This window comes from Pipistrellus kuhlii, unplaced genomic scaffold (assembly GCF_014108245.1).
Source record: "Pipistrellus kuhlii isolate mPipKuh1 unplaced genomic scaffold, mPipKuh1.p scaffold_m20_p_10, whole genome shotgun sequence".
In the NCBI taxonomy this organism is placed as follows: domain Eukaryota; kingdom Metazoa; phylum Chordata; class Mammalia; order Chiroptera; family Vespertilionidae; genus Pipistrellus; species Pipistrellus kuhlii.
The window spans coordinates 51,898,923-51,918,879 of NW_023425405.1; the positions used below are offsets into that span (position 1 = coordinate 51,898,923).

A 19,957-nucleotide genomic window follows, 5' to 3' on the forward strand; every position below is an offset into this window, starting at 1 on the left:
CACAGCTGCACAACTTGGAAAATATCAAGTCTTGTAAACAAACATGCATGGCAGGGGAAAGCGAGAGTGACCAAGGACAAAGGGGAGAGGCTAGATTTGAGAGGGGGGAAAAGTGGGAGCCCAAGAGAATGAAGAGTTCAACTTCATTTGCTTTGGGGGAGTTAGTGGGAGGGAGTTTGAAGAGAGAGGAGAGGGTTTCCAACAGCTGCTATAGAGTATGGTAGTTATTGAGAGTGGGAGAGATGGGGGAAGGGGGAGGGTTTTTGTCCATGCATGTATTCTAGTCCCTTCTGACATTTCCCCTCTACATATTGAGGCAAATATTTAAATTGTTCTCAAATACATTTTTTAGAGGGGATGAAACCATATGGTGATCTGGTTTCATGAAAAAAAAAAAATTGTAATTTAGTGATGGTCCAAGGACTGCCTGGACCAAGTAGTCCTGGGGGAGTCAGGCACAGACAGCTGTAAGCCAGAAGGTCACTGTGCCTCTCCAGATCAACTTGCCCTTCTTCTGTGCCCCAGGAGGCTGCCCACATGGGAATATAAAGCTGGATCCTTGGTTCAGCAAATAAGAACCACTCCTAAGAAATTGGACAGGGGAGGAGAGTGATATCAGGATGTTTATTTTTTATTTTTTAAAATACATTTTTATGATTTTTACAGAAAGGAAGGGAGAGGAATAGAGAGTTAGAAACATAGATGAGAAACATCGATCAACTGCCTCCTGCACTGGGGATGTGCCTGCAACCCAGATACATACCCTTGACCAGCATTGAACTTGGGACCCTTCAGTCCACAGGCTGACGCTCCATCCACTGAGCCAAACCAGTCAGGGCCATCAGAGTGTTTATATCCCAAGATCCTCTGCAGGTCTGTGTATCCCTTGACCAGAGACCACTGTTCCTCTTAAGTGGCCCTCCTTCACAGAATGCAGTTGTCCCTGTCTAAGGGTGGTGGTGATCCCCTGCCTAGTGCTGGCTCTGGGATGCTGCACTGTCCCCTATGACTTTCCTCCACTCAGTCCACATCTTTGAAAACAGTCCCCTTAATAAACTGTCCCAGCTCCTGTCCTCACCTCTTCCTGGGCCACAATGCTACAGTCCCCCAGGGACCTAGATTTCTTCTATCTTGTTTCACCAGTATTCTCATCATCTACATGGTTACAGCTGGCTCACCGTAGTCTCACCCAATTGAAGGGGGAAAAAACAAATAGAGGGTATATTAGGTTCCTTTTATAGCTGAATCCAATTATGACAAATACAATGGCTTAAAACAACACAACTTCATCTTCCTGTTCTGTAGGTTAGAAGTCTAATTCAGCTCTCACTGGGCTAAAATCAAGGTATGAAGGTGTCGCATGGCTATGTTCCTTTCCGGAAGCAGTGAGAGAGAATCCGTTTTCTTCTTTTTCCCCGGTTTCTTGGGGCCACTTACATTCTTCGATCTTCCAAGCTGGCAGATTGTCAGCAGAAATGCTTGCAGACAAATGATGACAAGTAGTTTTTGAATACTATTCCAGTGTCATTTGGAGAAAAGAAAATCCTTTGGCTGAGAGAATAAATATGTAGGAAAAGGGGTGTAAAAAAACAAGTCACATTTTGAGTTACATGCACTTTATTCAGAAGAGAACAATGGTTTTACAGATAAAGCAAAACCAAATAAAATGCAGAAACACTAGAATATACCACCCATATTCACTCCATTCTAGTATTCAATATATAATTGATTTTCATTTAATTTGTTTACATTTATTTTTATTTTATTGTTGCATAGTAAGAGCATTTAATATGAGATCCACTCTCTCAATACATCTTTAAGTGAATATTATTGTTAGCTACACATATACTGTACAGCAGATCTCTGGAAACTTATTCATCTGGCTTAACTGAAACTTTAGGCCAGTTGGTTAGTAACTCCCCATTCTCCACTACCCCTCGCCTGGACACTTTAATGGTTAGTATTAGTAAATAGAATCTTATTTTGACTTGTACTTGCCCTATGTAACTAATTATTTTTTTAAGTTAGGAAAGGCAAGAGGAAAGGTTTCTGAAAGCAGAGACAACCTCTTTACTTCTCCCTTCTGTTCCACACGAAGAGGCGTTTCCGGGGCCCACGGTCACTCCCCAGCATGCTGAGCTGAGCTGCTGCAAGGGGAGGGCTCCTGCACGGGAGTAGGGAGTCGAAGAGGCTGATCATCTGTGCTCCCAAGTTCAGCACAGCTCCTCAGGAACCAGAAACAAAGGCACTGGCTGTTGCGTTTCAGCTCGGCCTAACACTAGCAGCTTAAATATTTACTTTCTTGCTCAACAATTTCATTTTTAATGGCAATGACGTGATCCTCCAACTGTTTCAGTTGATCAGCTTTTTTTTGTCTACTTAGATTCAAATCTTGAATCTTCTTTTCTAAATCTAAAAAAGAAAATGAAAGGAATTATGTATTTCTGTTTGATAAATTCCTCCTGGATGCCAAGTGATACCAAACACGTGGAGTTTAGGTGTCGCATAAAGGTATATCTAGTTTGGTGTTTTGATTCATTAGACCACATGTGTCAAACACAAGGCCCCCGGGCCAAATCCGTCCCACCAGGCCTTGCAATGTGCCCCGCACCGCGCTGTCATCACTGCACTCCGCTGCGTTTCCATCACAATGACAGTTTATGACTGTTCAGTAAACCATTCGGCCCGCGATTTATGCTGGATTTTAGATTTTGGCCCCTTCTCTGATTGAGTTCGACACCCCTACATTAGACGAAACACTTATTTTCACCAGACTACTCAAGGTTTTCGTGTAAGTCTGAGTAGACAAACTGATACATTTGTCTAAAAGTATTTTCTACCTAAAGGCATTTATCAATGTGAATCTGTACCTAGTTCAAGTTGACTAGAAATGAAGAGACAGAAGATAAGCATTGATTGGACCTGGTGAAGTGTTATATTTCCAAAGATTCTTTCTTCCTTCCTTCCTTCCTTCCTTCCTTCCTTCCTTCCTTCCTTCCTTCCTTCCTTCCTTCCTTCTTTTCTTCCTTTTCTTCCTTTTCTTTCTTTTCCTCTCTCTCTCTCTCCCTCCCTCCCTTTCAAAAAATATTTTTATTAATTTCAGAGAGAAAGGGAGAGAGAGAGAGAGAAATATCAATGATGAGAGAGAATCATTGATTGACTGCCTCCTGCATGCCCCTCACTGGAAATTGAGCTGAATCCTGGGCATATGCCCTGACCGATAATTGAACTGTGACTTCTTGGTTCATAGGTTGATGCTCAACCACTGAGCCACACCGACTGGGCTGTTCTTTCTATATTAACTATTCTTTTTAACATGTATCTTTCACTTTAGGGTTTCCCAATCTTTCAGTAAAAAGAACCGACTTTTTCTCTTCATATTCTCCTGCTAACATTGAAGTCCTTGAACAGTAAAAGCAACGTGATGTCTTTCTTGACTTCACTCCCATCTGTCCGTCCATCCATTCATTTATCCACTCTTCAACCAACAAATATCTGGGAGTTATATTAAACCGTAAGGAGTCCACAGAACAGTGGATGGGAGAGGCATAAGCAGCTATGGTTGACAGTGAGGTGGCCATTAGGAAAGACACTGGCTTTGGGTTGAAGTGGAACTTCTCAAAGAAGGTAAATGTTACTTGGTCAGATCACACCTTGGCATTCAGTTGGTTTGGGGTAACTGTCAAACTAGCATGTAGCCTGTTTAGAGGAAGGAACCGGATTATGAAAACATCTGAAACTGTCCTGCGAACAAAAATGGAGTGCCCTGGAAATTTTCATAGAAAGGAAAGAAGACATGTGCCACAGCTATTTTTAAGTATTTGAGGGCCAGAAAAGCAGAGTAAGTGTGTGGGCTTTTTTCTTGTTTGTTTTGTTTTTTTCTTTTTCTTTGGTCAGCCCGAGGAAATAGAATGCAACCAGCAGGTGAAAGCTCCCTAAGGATTTTGTCTGAATATAAAGAACTTTCTAGTAGTCACAGCTACTCAAAGACTACAGAGCTACTGTTAAAGGTGGCCAACATTCTGTCACTGGAAACTTTCAAATATAGGTCAGTTGGGATTGAAAAGGGGATTCAGCTTTGAAAGTGTATTATTAAAAAAAAAAAAAAAAAAAAAAAAAAAAAGACAAGCCCCCATGTTTCTACTACATTTGTTAATAAGACTGCGCTGGCTCCTTTTTACTTGCCCCACCAGATCCAGTCTCCACCCTGTTCTGTGTCCTGGAAAGCTGGCTCCATGGATGACATCACCTGGCTCCCTGACCTCTGGCTGTCAGGCACGCTTGGCCACTGTAGGTTCTGAGAAGTGGTGGGAGGGAGGGAGGGGAGAGCGAGCACACTCCTCCCTGGTGAGCAGCAGGCTCTGTCAGTTCTCACAGCTCAGCTCCAGCTCCTGAGGGCTGGCCTCTTCCCTTCTGTTCCAGTGCCCACAGGCCTGCTTCACAGCATTCATGTCCTGCACCCCTGCTCCTTCAGGCTCAGGATGCTCATGGCTTCTCTCTGCTGCCATCACCCAGAACCCCCAGGCCCTTGCTTGTTTGCCAGAAGCCAATTCCAGCATGTCAGCAGGTCTGACTCATCTGGGAATGGCTGAGGGCATTTCCCCAAACCTGAAAAAGATGCATAAATTGATTGCTCGCTGCCAGACAGCTAAGGGCATTTCAATCTACATGTTAATGCCTCCTACTGGCCAAACACCTGAACAGCTGTAGGCAATTCTACAATCTGACAATGGATTCTGTACTCTAAACCCTGGCCTTTGAAGTGTATATCTACCTTGCCTTAGGACAATTTGTGGTAATAAAAAGCAAGGGGTCCTGAGACAAGGAGAACTTAGTTCCTTTAGCTAAGTCTTCTCTGGTGCCCCAAAATGCCTTCCAAAATTACATTTCGTCTCTGGACTCTTATTTAATTTACATACAGCCTTCTCCAGATTCCTGAACCCTTCTAGATGCTGGATTAATATCCCTGGCATTTACTTCCCGGAATCCTTGCACATTCTTTGTTGCTTCTCCCATCAAACCAGGTCAGCTTTGTAAGTTATTTTGACCAATAGAAAGTGGAAGAAATGATTTTGTAGGACCTGAAGAGACTCACAGCTTCTGTACTTATTTTCATGGAACTTTCAAACAACCTTGCTGCAAAGCAGTCTGGGATGAAAGACCCCCATAGAGAGGTCCAGCCTCTCAGCCAAGGTTGGCCCCTGACCCATCAGCCAAATGCAGCTGTTTGGACAGATAGCTGAGACAACTCTGTTTACAAACACATGATCCAGAATTACATCCAAGCATGCTTTCTCTTTCTTTCTGGGAGCATGACTGAGTTCTATGGAGGGACCCTGGCTGCAGACTGGGGCCCATTTTCGACTCTCTCAACGTTGATTCTGCCGAGGTAAGTTAAGGGTTGCTTTTTGGGATCCCACAAGCATCACTTCCCAACAGATGGGAACAGAGCACAGCCCTTGTGGCTCAGCCCCTTCTCCAGTGGCGGAGTCGGGAAAGTGGCCAAACCAATGTCTGTCTTTCCTGTCTTGTTGAGTTTCGAAAACAGTCTTACCATGAAGAGAGGAATGTGTTGTTTTAGACCCCTCGGAGGAGAAGTCCCCCAGCTTAAACTTTTCTCCCAACCTAATGCCAGAACTGTGGAGGCTTTAGTCTCCGGGGATAAGTGGAAACAATTTGGATCCTGACATCAAATATAAGACAGAAACTATTCTCTCCATGATTTTGCTCCTTTGGAAGGATCAAGGATAAGAGAAACTGATATTCATGGTATTGCCTGTGTGACAGAGTATAGAGTAAAAAACACAGTGTCTGTCTTTTTTAATCTTTCCTAGTATCTCCTTTAAAATTATAAGGAAAACACTAAAAATGGAAAAAAAGTATCCACAAGCTCACTACTTTTAAAACTATTATATAAATGTAAAAAGTACATTTTCTTCTTCACTCTCCTCCTCCCAGAGATAACTAATGTTAACCATTTGGTATGTGTTTTTCTTTGCTTTGGTCCACACTAATATTGCATTTTCTTCTCTCTCTCTTTTTTTTTCATGTCATAGTGATGATATGCATTTTAAAGTGAGGATTTGGGGCTATTTTAAAACTTTGTTACTTATATTACAAATAAATATTGTTTTAAAACTTTCAGAGACAATACATATAACCAAAAGTAAAAGTAAACCACTCATCATTTGATATTTCTTAGAGGTAGTCAAGGACATGATGATTGTCCAGAAAAATCATGAGTATTAGTTGTGGAAAGCAAAAATCCTAATGAACTTTCTGATTGTTTGCCTTCCAGGTGTGTACACTTTGTGTCCATCAGGATCTCCATTTTGACCAAAATCCTTGTCTAGAATGTGATTCCTTCTGGGTTGCTACCTACTGGCCTCGCTAGGTGACCTGGTGCCCTAGAGTCTAGATCATACTGATTCCAAAAGAGCGATTTGCACGAGGGGAGAAAATGCGCAGTATAGGTTTGGAAGAGGGTTTTTCAGTCCCAGTGCCATTGATACTTTGGGCAGAAGGATTGTTTGTTGGGGGTTGGGGGTTGGGAGTTGGGGTGGTATCCGTGTATAGGATGTTTAGCACCACCCCTGGCCTCCATCCACTAGACGCTAGTTGTACCTCCTAATTGTGATAAGCAGAAATGTCTTTAGACATAATCACCCCCAGTTGAGAACTACTGGGTTAAGAAAAGGGCATTTCAAGGTGACCAAAGGTAAATCTCAGTTTGTTCTGATTAACACAGAGTGAATGCTAATTAACACCCTTTTGTGTGTTATCCTCATCCTAGAACACATGTGTCAAACACAAGGCCCGCTGGCCAAATCCGTCCCGCCAGGCCTTGCAATGTGGCCCGCACCTCGCTGTCATCACTGCACTCCACTGCGTTTCACAATGACAGTTTATGACTGTTCAGTAAACCATTCGGCCTGCGATTTAGGCTGGATTTTAGATTTTGGCCCCTTCTCTGATTGAGTTCGACACCCCTATCCTAGAATATATACTGAGTGGCCAGATTATTATGATATCTGAATGCATAATAGCCTGGCCACTCAGAGGCCCGGTGCATGAATTCATGCATGGGTGGGGTCTGGCCAGGGAGAGGGGACATGGGCGGTTGGCCAGCCTGCCTGCTGGTTGAACTCCTGGTCGAGGGGACAATTTGCATATTAGTCTTTTATTATATAGGATATACGCTGAGTGGCCAGATTATTATGTGTTCAGAGATCATAATAATCTGGCCACTCAGTGTATTTTCCCCCATTGATTTTTAGAAACAATGGAAGAGAGGGAGGGAGAGGAAAGGAGGGAATGGGGCGGAGGGGGGGGAGGAGAAGGAGGGAGGGAGAGAGAGAGAGAGAGAGAGAGAGAGAGAGAGAGAGAGAGAGATTGATTGGCTGGCTCCCACACTTGCCCTGACCTGACCAGGCCAGGGATCAAACTAGCAACCCAGGTATGTACCTTTGACTGGGAAAAACCTGTTACCCTTTGCTGTATGCTCCAACACAGTAACCACTGGGTCACAGTGGCCTGGGCCTCTTCCCTTCTGTTCCAGCATCCACAGGCCTACGTCACAGCATTCATCGATCTGCTCCCCTGCTCCTTTGGGCACAGGATGCTGATGTCTTCTCACTGCTGCTGGTCACCCAGACCCTCCAGGCTTGTTTTCCTTAATTCCTTTGCCCCCAGACCAGGTTTGGCTTTGCAAGTTCCCAAAGCACAAACCCAATTCCTACTTTGTTCTCCTCAGTGGACTCACATGTGGTTAAATTGTGTCAATGCTACATTGAAATTGGTATAAATTCTACCTCCTGATGAAGTATGTCAAATTGATAGCATGGGTAGAAGAATAGATAGAATTGCCATATGATCCAGCAATCTCATTTCTGGGTGTATATTCAGATGAAACGAAATCTGTATCTTGAGGAGATATATGCATCCTGAAGTTCATTGCAGCATTATTCACAATAGGCAAGGCATGGAAACAACCTGAGTGTCTGTTAAAATATATATATTTTGCTACATGATGAGAACCTGGAGATATCATGCTAAGTGAAATAAGCCAGAACAGCGGTTGCCAACCAATGGTCCGCGAACCACTGGTGGTCCGTGAGGCCCGAAGGTTGGCGACAGCTGAGCCAAAAAGACAAGCACTGTATGATCTCACTCATTCCATCCATGTGCAGAATTAAAAGCAAAGAAAGAGTCGAGCTGATAGAAACATAGTGGAATGGAATGGTGGCTGCCAGGGGTTGGGGATGGGTGAAATGAGGAGATATTGGTCAAAGGGTGCAAACGTTCAGTTAGAAAATGAGTAAGTTCTGAGGATCTAATGTACTTATGCTGCTGATTATCGTTACTACTGTGTTTCCCCGAAAATAAGACATCCTCCAAAAATAAGACCTAGCGCATGGAAAGATAAGACATCCCCTGAAAATAAGACCTAGCGCAACTTTGGGAGAAAAAAATTTATATAAGACACTGTCTTATTTTCGGGGAAACAGGGTAACAGTGTACTGTGCACGTGAGTAGACCTTAAGCATTCTCAAAGGTAACCCTGTGAGGTGACAGATGTGTTAATTAACTTGATTATGGTAATTATTTCACCATGTATACCTGGAGCAAATTGGCACACTGTACAGTTTAAATACATACGAGTCTATTTGTCAATGACAGCTCCGTAAAGCTGGGAAAGAGGAGGTACCTGCTATCCTTTTTATCTTGTCCTCCGTATCTCCAGCCAGTTTTGCCGCTGCATCTTTTAGCTGCTCCACTTTTCCTAAGGTTTCCTTCGCCAGTCCTGCCATGCTGGTCTTGTGTTGAAGAACAGTGTATTGATTTCTCAGCTCCACAAACTCCTGTAACAGATCAATCCTCCCATCATCAGGAAATATGGATAAAGCGTGGACACACACACAACATTTGCCTGATGCTGTTCATAAAAAGGAATAAGAGAAAACCATAATCCAGTCAATATACTTGAACTACTCTGATAGTTCCAACAGGGCTTTTCGTTGCATTTTTTTTTCAGGTTGAAAAAAAATATCAGCTTTAGTTAATTAAACTTTGTTCCAAAATCTTGAATCGTCACTCCATGTGAAGGCAGATGCTTATGAAGGACCGACCGACTGTTTGTCCTGAGCTACGTTAAGGCGAGAGACACACAGGACAGAATGACCCGGCCCTGCCCTGGCCTGCTCCTCAGTGTGTCAAACAGCTGCAGTGCTGGGTGCAGCGAGGACACATCGTTTGGTTGGCAAAAAGGTGGGACAGAAATGAGGCGGGAAGGGAGGCGGGCAGGGAAGCAGAAGCCTTAGGAAGAAGATCTCCCTCAGAATTAGAACGGACATCTTTGGGGTCAGCCTCTGTGGTTGACCATTTAGGATGTTACAGAGGTGGATAAAGGCCAGACCCAGGAACAGAATATGGAAGGGGGAAGGGAAGGGGACAAGAAGCCCTTTGTTGACTTCTGTTCCATAGAAAATGTTCTCTGCTCTCGTCAGTGGAAACTTGACCCAGAGCACGAGGGCTTAAAAGCAAGATAACAGGCCAACTGTAAAAATACTTTCGCATTTTCCTTTTGTGTAAGCTACTGTATTAATGCTACCGAGCGGAGACGTGCTGCTAAGAACACGAGCTGATAGGATCTTTCAGCACCTTAAATGAGCGAGCCACTTTCCACAACTGCTTAATGAACTCACTCTGACTTTTGTAACTTCATCTATTCTCCGGCAGGTGACTTTCCCTTCTTGTTTGCCTTACATGTAATGTGACTTAATTAGAGTAAAGGGCAAATAGGTACAATATAGTGGCATAACATGTGACTAGAAGAGCAGTAAGAGCCCTGGGGCGAGTGGGTGGCCAGTAAACTCTCCCACCGGATTTGGCCAGAGGACCGCTGCCTTCTCCAGAGACAGCCCTCCCCCAGCTCCCTGCCCATCGGGATCCATACACACATACACCACTGCTCATGGACCCGCACTACAGGCCATGCTGGCGAGTGGAGCGAACATCTGGGGATAAAGGGTCAGCCTTCAGAGAAGCACTGTGCGCTCTTGGTGGCGGGGGTGGGACTCCTGACCTCCTCGAGGCCCCCGGCCTGGCGCTGGGCCGACTCCGCCTGAGCTCCCACGTGGACGGCTTGCTCTTGATTCCTTTGCAACTTGACCCGCAGCTGGGAAAGTCCGTCCTCCAGGGCTGACCGTTGCTTTGCTGAGTCCAGTTCCTTCTCAGTCTCCTGGGCTTTATTTTCAGTCTGTTGTTGATTTAGAGATCAGAAAAAGAGAAAGTTTCTTTTTGCAACAAGAAGCAAACAAACAAACAAAAAAAGAAGTGATGTAATTCTTCAGAAAATAAGCTAGGTGTAAAGGGAAAGAAAAGCATTCCTTTGAATTTTCGGTTCCATTCACAAAAGAAAAATGTTATGATAAAATATTTCAGACATACGAGATTCTAAAAGACAATATGAAACATATCCACGCACCCACCAGCAGGGGTGAGAATAAAGCATGGCCAGTGACGTCCTCGCTGGTTTGGCTCAGTGGATAGTGTCGGCCTGTGGACGGAAGGGTCCCAGGTTTGATTCTGGTCAAGGGCACATGCCTGGGTTGTGAGCTTGAACCCCAGGAAGGGGGGAGGGGTGCAGAAAGCAGCCAATCAATGATTCTCTGTCACCATTGATGTTTCTCTCTCTCTCTGTCTCTCTCTCTCTCTCTCTCTCTCTCTCTCTCTCTCTCTACCTCTCCCTTCCTCTCTGACATCAATAAAAATATAATTTTAAAAAATGGCCAGTAAGCCGAAGTCCTCAGGGCACTGCTCCCCATCATATTGCGCTCCCCCCCCCCCCCCCCCCACCAAAGGCAAACCACTAACCAGAATCTAGCATTTACCATTCCATGTTCTTCTTGGTGCCTTTAACTCTATGCCTATGCAGTATTTCTAACAATGTGCAGTGTTCCATATTTTTAACTTTGTGCAAATATATAATTATTCTATTCTGTTTTTACTTTTTGCTTGATGTACATGGCTTCTACATGATATATTTATTTCTGAACATGCTATATTTATTTCTTATATACTTGTCATATCAAGAAGTCCTATTTAAATATTCCTCAAATCTAACTGGTCATCTGTTATCTCTTGTCTCTTATTCTTTGGTTATATATATTTTTTATTTTATTAAACATTGTAAACATTCCTACCCAATAATGGTAAGAACTATGGTCTGTTGCCTTTTGATCTTGTTGGTTGCTCTCTTGTTCGAGGCAATATATTTGGGAGTGGGGGGTGGAATTCTTTGAGGTTTGGTTTTAAAATGCATTTTTTTTTTGGGGGGGATTTTCTGTTTGACTCGGTCAGGCATCTGAGGGCACTACCAATCTAGGACCACTTTCAATGACATTTTTAGCTTTGGTTGTTGGGGTCACCCAGGTAGTGTGAATCCTTACCCCAAACTCCAGAAGATCCAGCCTGTGGTTAGCAATTCTTAGTGAGGACTTTCCTCCTCTACCCAGAGCAAGAGGCAAGTGTCTGTATTGTGTTCTCTCTCTCTCTTCCTCTCTCTCTCTCTCTCTCTCTCTCTCTCTCTCCTCTCTCTCTCTCTCTCTCTCTCTCTCAGTGTGGTTTAACATTTCACTGAGGGTTTTGCCTTTTGGGGTCTCAGCTTCCTATAGGGGTCATATTCCTTCCTTGCGTGGGCTTCATTTTTTTGTCTGTTATGTATGGTGACCATTAAAACTAACAGCGCTAATACGCCAGAGGTTAGCAGATGCCCTCTGCTAACGGGTTCATGCTTAATTACCTTTATGGATTCATCTTTTCCTGTCATTTTTGGTGTCTGAGGATTTCCTCTGTTTCTAACTAATTCAGCTCTGCATAAAAATTTTTTTTTAGTGGAGGCTGGGAAGAGGGGGGAAGGGGGGCAATGGAAAATAATCTGTAATACTATCAACAATAAAAAATATATATAAAAGGATTTTTTTAAATGTTCAACCTAACATTTTGATTTTCCTCCTAGGATGGTTCGTTGAAGTACTGGTCCACCATATTTTTTAGAACTAGAAGTCGCTTCCTGTGCCTTTGAGCATATGTCAGAGTTTTCCTGGAGCAGATATCTGCAACTTTTTAAAAAAAAATTAAAGGGCCAGACAGTGAATATTTTACACTCTCTAATCCACACAGTCTCTTCTGCAACTATTCCACTCTGAGCCATTGTAGAACAAAAATAGCCATAGACAACACGTGGTGGGATGCCAACAAAGCCGTGTGACTTTGGAGACAGAGGCCTTTGGTGTGCCTATTTGGCCCAGGAGCTATGTTTTGTCAACCCCTGTTGTAGAGAATATTCTTAGAAGGAGGGGAACCCGGAGGCATTCCGAATTCTGTTGTTTCCCTGTGTATGCCACCTCTTCATCTGCAGCTCTTCACTTCCTGGTGCACTACTTGTTCTGCTGCTTCCTGCTTCTCTTTTCAAGATGCAGGTATTTAAAGCTAGCAAACACAGCTGAAGAATAGAGACTGGGTAATTTGCAACCTGCTGGGGAGGGGATGTGATAGATCAGTGGTCGGCAAACTGCGGCTCCTGAGCTACAGGCGGCTCTTTGGCCCCTTGAGTTTTTAGCAAAAGGCCAGCTAGGAGTACACTAGTTAAGTTAATAACAATGTACCTACTTATATAGTTTGTTTAAAAAATTTCCTGGGTCCAGGTCCTGCCCTGTCCTCTAGTTGCCAGGCTTCCTCTCCTGGATCCATTGCGTGTGCTAAACCATGGTCTTCTCTCTCTGAACTCCAGATGGAACCCTTTCTTTTGAGTAAGTAAGGTATTCTTTCCATCTTAGGATACTCCGATGAGATTTTATGCACATTTAGTTACAAACAGCTGGCAACAAATTCACATGTTTTTTTTTGTTTGTTTGTTTTAAATATATTTTATTGATTTTTTACAGAGAGGAAGGGAGAGAGATAGAGAGCTAGAAACGTTGATGAGAGAGAAACATCGACCAGCTGCCTCTTGCACACCCCCTACTGGGGATGTGCCCGCAACCAATGTACATGCCCTTGACCGGAATCGAACCCGGGACCTTTCAGTCCGCAGACTGACGCTCTACCGTTGAGCCAAACCGGTTTCGGCACGTTTTTTCTTTGGGTTGTGAGCTTTAAAGAGTCTCTGCCCCAGCTGTTGGCTCAGATGGGTGGAGCATCGACCCCTGCACCAAAAGGCTGTGGGTTCAATGCCTGGTTGGTGCATGTATGGGAGGCAACCGGCAATGTTTTCCTCTCACACCAATGGTTCCCCCTTCTCTCTCTCTCTCTCTCTCTCTCTCTCTCTCTCTCTCTCTCTCTCTCTCTCTCTCTCTCTCATAAATAAAACACAAACATATCCTTGGGTGAAGATGAAAAATAACAACACAAATAATAAAGAGTCTCTTACTCTCCCTGGTATCAGAAGGGATCAACTCTGACATCAGATATACTTTAGTTATCTGTGTGGCCTTCATTTTCTCATTTATAAGCTGATGGTAGCACCTGCTTTATCCCCCAGGATTGGCCAACAACAAAATGAAGGGATGTTGGGAGAATGCTGTAGAACATTAAATGCATAATGTGACCCTAATCTTATTTTATCCTTACAATCCCATCAGACAGGGAAGTCAAGCGTGACCCTGGCATTTGTAAAACCTGGGCTGTTTCCACACTCGAAATCTATTTCAGATTAGTTTCAAGGAAAATAGAGAAATACCTGCAGCGCGCTCTCTTTTATTTTTGTTATCTCGGCTGTCAGCTGTGCGATATTAGAATCTGCCCGTCCTTGAGTGATTTCGGCTTGTTGCCACTTATTCAGCATTTCGTCGGGATTCTGTAGAACACGTGCTGCTTTTCTAATGTAAAATATTGCGCAATTATTCATATATCTCATTTTGAGAACTCATTTGATTCAACCAAAAATTTACTGCATTATTTATAAAGTAAACTTATAAAGGAAACTCTTCAGTAAGGCAAAGGGCTTGGAGTCTTCATTTTGAGAAACAGGCATACTGAATGCCAATAAAAACACACATATATATGCATGTGCAGAAACAGATTCCACCAGAGATGAACATCAAATATAAGCTCTTATTTCTCCTTAATAACAGAGAGGGTTGGGGCTATCACTGCCAAGTTTTGAACAAAAAACTATCAAACAAAAAACTATTCTTCGCCAATTCCAGTTCTGTAATTTCTCAAACTTGAGCAACAGTTTCTAAATCTTTATTGGAGTGGGGGTGAGAGAGTCAAGAGGCTCCGCAGAGAACAAAGAGAGAACCAGAGGCCTGCATTTTCGGACTGTTTATTCTGGTTTATTTAAGCCTCACTGGCATTCCAGCTGCCCAGGGGCCCAAAAGGTTAAAATCAGAGGTTAAAATCACAAGCATTCCAAGTGATGGGCGATGCTATAGAAATGCGATCACCTCGAGTGAACATTCTCCAGCTACTGAGATCTGTGGGCTCACAAACACCTTTGGAGGAATGTACCAAGTGAGAGAAGTATCAGACAAACGTGGCAGAGGTGTAATCAGAAATGATTGTGCCCGGAGCAAAAATAGCTCAATTGCAAAACATCCCCTTCCTCATCCAACCCACCCTCTCCTAAGAAAGAAAGGAAAGGAAAGGAAAGGAAAGGAAGGAAGGAAGGAAGGAAGGAAGGAAGGAAGGAAGGAAGGAAGGAAGGAAGAAAGAAAGAAAGAAAGAAAGAAAGAAAGAAAGAAAGAAAGAAAGAAAGAAAGAAAGAAAGGAAAAGACTTCTTTTAAGACCAGTTGTAGGTTTGCAGCAAAATTGAGTGGAAGGTAGAGATTTCCTATTACCGCCCCCTACACACACACACACACACACACACACACACACACATGCATATCCTCCCCTCCCCCCCATTATCAACCTGCCTCACCAGAGGGCACATTTGTTACAACTGATGAACCTATACTGACACATCATCATCACCCAGAGTTCATAGTTTACATTAGGGTTCACTCTTGTTGTACAATTCTATGTATTTGCACAAATGGATAAGGACATGTATCCATCATTTTAGTGTCATTCAGAGTGTCATCCTAACATTCCCCCGTGCTCTGCCTATTCATCCCTCCCCTCAACCCTTGGCAACCACTGATATTTTTTACTGTCCCTATAACTTTGCCTTTTCCAGAATGTCCCATAGTTGGAATCATATAGGATGTGGCCTTCCTGTCTATACTTTCCCCCCCTATTGTTACAGTGGGAGTTCAGGAGCCTTCCTTTCTCATAACACCACACACACACACACACACACACACACACACACACACTTTTTATGGAGCCTTTTTTTCTTTAAATTTCAACATACTGCTCATTATAGTAAAGTTAGAAAGTACAATGTGAAAAAGAAGGAGGAGGAGGAGGAAGAGGAAGAGAGGAGAAGGAAGAAGAAAAAAAGTCCAGAAGGGGAAAATTTACCAGTGAACCTACCACCTTTTAAAATTATTTTTAAAATATATTTTATTGATTTTTTACAGAGAGGAAGGGAGAGAAAGAGGGACAAAGAGCTAGAAATATCAATGAGAGAGAAACATTGACCAGCTGCCTCCTGCATGCCCCCTACCGGGGATGTGCCCACAACCAATGTACATGCCCTTGACCAGAATCTAACCTGGAACCTTTCAGTCCCCAGACCGATGCTCTATCCACTAAGCCAAACCGGTTTCAGCAACCTATCACCTTTTAAAATACTGGCATATTCTAGCATTTTTGCTCTAACAGGCCTTTTTTAGTCCTCACCTGAGGAAATGTAATTAATGAGAGAGAGAGAGAGAGAGAGAGAGAGAGAGAGAGAGAGAGAGAGAGAGAGAGAGAGAGAGAATAATTGATTGGTTGCCTCCTTTATGTACCCCAACCGGGGATTGAACCCCTGACTCGGAAATGAACCCCCAACTTTTTGATGTATAGGATGATGCTTCAACCAACTGAGCCACCGGCCAGGGCAAGATGAGAACATTAAAACTGTACTTACTCAGCTGCTTTTGCCTTCACCAAAATCTTCTGGGCTCTATCTGCTGCTTTATTTAGCTTGTCCTCATCTGTCCTGTAGTCCTCAGAGAGTTGCAAAAGTTTCTGTATGTTGTCAAGTTCATGGGTTATACTTTGTGATGTTATTGGCAGGTGGATGTCAAGTACACGATTTGCAACCTTTTCTATGTCCTCTGGAGGCACACTTTCCTCTTAAATAAAAAGGTGGGTTTTAGGTCATTATGTCTCTTTATCAAATACCATCTTTTAAGGATAGCTACAATGAACTCAAAGTCCAATGCACTTGCATTTGATTTTGTGTCCCTAGAACTCAGGGATTAGATTGTCTACATCCCATAGATTCTTCTTCATGCTTCATTTCCCCCTTGCTTTGAAAGGAACATTGCTACTCTAGGGTTGTATATATGCTACACTAATGCTTGTTGGAAAAGTGAAAAACTACCAACTTGAGGTATCACCTATGTTCTACAAAATGTCCTCGCAAAAAAAAAATAATAATAAAAATAAAAAATAGATTGCTATGAGCACTAAAACAAAAGCAGTTCAAGCGTTTAGATACCTGTCATTAATATTCAAGCACAATGAATGAGAATGGAGAAGCATTGCATTTGGACCCAGTAAACTTGTTCCTCATCCTCCATGACATTAAAAAGGCACAGAATTTTTGCTCATTTGTATACTTGGGTAATTATAACTGATGCTACTTGAAGGTCTAATCTTGAGAAGGGACTGTGATAATATAGAAAGTACCATGTGAATAACAAATAAGAAACATTTAAATGCACCTATGCTCTACTCTTCAGGAAAATAAAATTGCCCTCTTTGAGAACTGAAGTGGAAGGTGGACTGTCAGTGTGTGGAGTGATAACTCTTTGTCACTGCCTGGTTCCTTAGTGAGGCACAACAGGGAGAGTTAGAGATGAATTAGGTACAGATCTGATCCTCAAAGGGTTTCGCATCAGGTGGGGAAAACAGAAGTCATTCTATATAAATACTGATCATACAAGAACAGAAGAGATGCATATAAGACAACATGATGTGGGATCCAGAGGGAGGAGAAAATACTTCAGGAAGAATTTTAAAAAGCCATTTAAATCCAGCTTGGAGGACAGCAGAGATGAGGGTTGTGAAGACATCAGGTGAGGGGAGGTGTGAAAGGCATTCCAAATTGAAGGAACCATAGAATAAAAGAAACAGGTCACAGCTCCCTCTTGGGGGAGGAGAGAGGTGAGTGGGGTGTCTAAAATTGAAGGAATGGAAGTCAGAGATTGGGAGCAGACCACAGAATTCCCTAAAGTAACTTGGGCTTTGTTTAGGAGGTAGTGGGAGGAACAGAGGATTTTTAGTATTTGAATGGCCTGATATGAGTATATATCCTTTTTGCAATCATTTTTGCTTTAGCTATTTTGTTTAATATAAAAGAAATGTTTTACTCCCTGTAATGTTTCTGGAAAAAAAATGTGATAAGCATGCTTATGAATAAATTAGGACCATATTTTAAATGGAATCAGGGAGTTGGCTCTTTAAAAATGGTAATTCTCATTATAAAAATGTTATAATAATAAAAAGTGAATTTAATTTAACCACAATTTCAGTCATCAAACATTTATTGATATTTATTATGATATCATAAGCTCAAAATTTTTAGATGGGACTCTTAGGAGAAATGACACATAACTTAGTTCATAAGGAATACAGATCACAAGGAAAATAAAATGGTCAAAGAAGACCTGAATAGTGGGCCACCATACAATCTGATGATTTTGTTTGGGCTTTCTAACAAGGAACGGAGAAGTAATGGGTGAGTGAAAGGCACTGCCTCCTGTGACTCAGAAAAGAGAATTTTCTTTTATAGAATACAATTTTTCTCTTTGTCTAGCCTAATTTTTGTTTTAATAATCAGGAAACAGTTTTTTCAGTTCTTTAGGTTAAAGTATTTTTTTTCCAGCAGCAATAAGAAATAGGATTAATATGGGAATAAGCTCTATGACCTAGTGAACTAGGTTAAAAGCAAGAACCTACTTTCTGAACAATTGCTGGGGTTTGGCATCGTATCCCACCATTTTCACAAAATTGGTCTGGAGGTTTCACTTTGTGCCAAATAAACTGGTAACGGTAGAGAGATGCCAGTTTATTTGGCACAATCTCAGTTGAGTTCCTAACTCACTGAAAATTTGCTTTTGAACAAACAAAACGTCCAGTAGACTAATTCCACCCCCATTCATTTTTTACTGATTATTTTGATCATTTTTATTCATTCCTTTTACTGCCTAATTTTTTAGTATCTTGACAATCAGGATTAGAAGCTGCTAATATAATTTCTAGAAACATGAGGTTGGAAAGTATACTTGGTTGGCCATAGGGGTTTCTTATAAATATTAAACAGGTTAAATAAAGTGATTGCCCAGATTATAACAGATACCCCAACTGTCCATTAATTCATGTGTAATAAAGTGTTAAATTATTGAATTTGGAAGGTTACTGTGAAACTCAAAGCCTCTTGAAATTAATTCCACAGTGTTGTACCCAAGCTGCATGATTTGAGAATGAGGTTCCACATCAGTTTCCAGCTGTATTTTTTTAAATAATATTTTTTGGACTGCTCTACTAACCCATTAAATTTTTTTTTCTTTTCTTTCCTTTTCTTTCTTTCTTATTTTTTAAATGTATTGTTAGCATTACAGATGTCTCTCATTTCCCCCATTTACCTCCTTCTTCCAGCCCCTCCTCAACTCCCCCACTTCCCAAGTCTTCACTGACCTATTGCCCATGTCTATGGGTTATGCATAAAATATATAAGTTCTTTTTAAAAATTAATTTCAGAGAAGGAGAGAGAGGTAGAGAGAGATGGAAACATCAGTGATGAGAGAGGATCATTGATAAACTGCCTTTTGCACCCCCCCCACTGGGGATGGAGCCCACAACCAGGCATCCAATTGTATTTTTTAATTTTTTATCTTTAACCAATAATTTTCTAAAGTTTAAAATAAGTCTCTTCCAAAATTAGACATAATGAGCAATAAATTCATAATTATAAGAATAACTCATAACAATAATGAATTAAATAGTTCCTTTGGGCCAAAGAGAACAAGATGAGACTTGGGAAATAGACAATAACAGTTAATAATGAGTATTTTAGAGGCTACCTAACTATGACCAAAATTTATCATACTTTGATCTTATGTATACTGTTAGCAGAGAAGATGATAAAATCCTAAAATCAGGGAACCTGATATAAACTTCATGTTGAATTTTCCTTTTATAAAAAATAGTACAATAACTTAAAGCTTCAAGTTTATTTTTGGAAAAAAAATTTTTTTTTTACTAAATTCTAGCATTTATTACTAATTAATCTCATAAAGAGAATCTTTTTTTTTGGTACTGAGTTAATATTTTGGGATTATTTTCATTAAGAAACTTTAAATCAAAGGGTGTATTATGTTCCTGATTTAGGCATGCCATTCCCAATTAATGTCATTTGAAATTGGTAGTGATGCTTGAGTATACATTAAAAAAAAAAAAAAGAAACAAAAACTAGTCCTAATATTTAAAAAGAATTACCTAAAAGAAACTTTTTCAGTTTTTTTATTAAAAGATTCATGTTTTCTTCTTCAGATTCACTTTGGTTTTTCATATTCCACAGTTTCTCACTTAACTGTAAGGAATTGTTTTTGGAGACTTCTGCCAGTTTACTTATATTTTTTATCTGGAATAAGGAAAACACACAATGATTACCGTAGGTACATTCTGTGATATTTAATTGCTTAGCTGGATCAAATAAAACCATCACCAAAAATTAAAAAGAAGTGTAGATAATTAAACAATTTAAAAACATTTGTAAAAACACTTAAAAAGATTGTTTTCATTACGTGTTTTCTTAATAATGTAAATTTATCTCCTACAACATTATTAGTA

General features: G+C 41.4%; 1 protein-coding gene across 2 annotated transcripts in view; it reads right to left on the bottom strand.

Annotated features, from left to right (window-relative positions):
- Window positions 1-1,223: 1,223 nt before the first annotated feature.
- The window catches only part of LAMB4 (laminin subunit beta 4), an 84,537-nt gene continuing 65,803 nt past the window's right edge, over window positions 1,224-19,957 (bottom strand). Inside the window, exons 30-35 of one of the 2 annotated variants that reach the window (XM_045578553.1) lie at window positions 19,604-19,748; window positions 16,026-16,233; window positions 13,742-13,880; window positions 10,085-10,258; window positions 8,708-8,861; window positions 1,224-2,412 (exon numbers count right to left, since the gene is read on the bottom strand). In XM_045578553.1, the coding sequence (XP_045434509.1) occupies window positions 2,279-2,412; window positions 8,708-8,861; window positions 10,085-10,258; window positions 13,742-13,880; window positions 16,026-16,233; window positions 19,604-19,748 (954 nt within the window). In that variant the 3' untranslated portion in view covers window positions 1,224-2,278. Of the gene's footprint in view, window positions 2,413-8,707; window positions 8,862-10,084; window positions 10,262-13,741; window positions 13,881-16,025; window positions 16,234-19,603; window positions 19,749-19,957 lie in introns of both variants that reach the window. The other variant, XM_045578552.1, reaches the window with a different exon arrangement.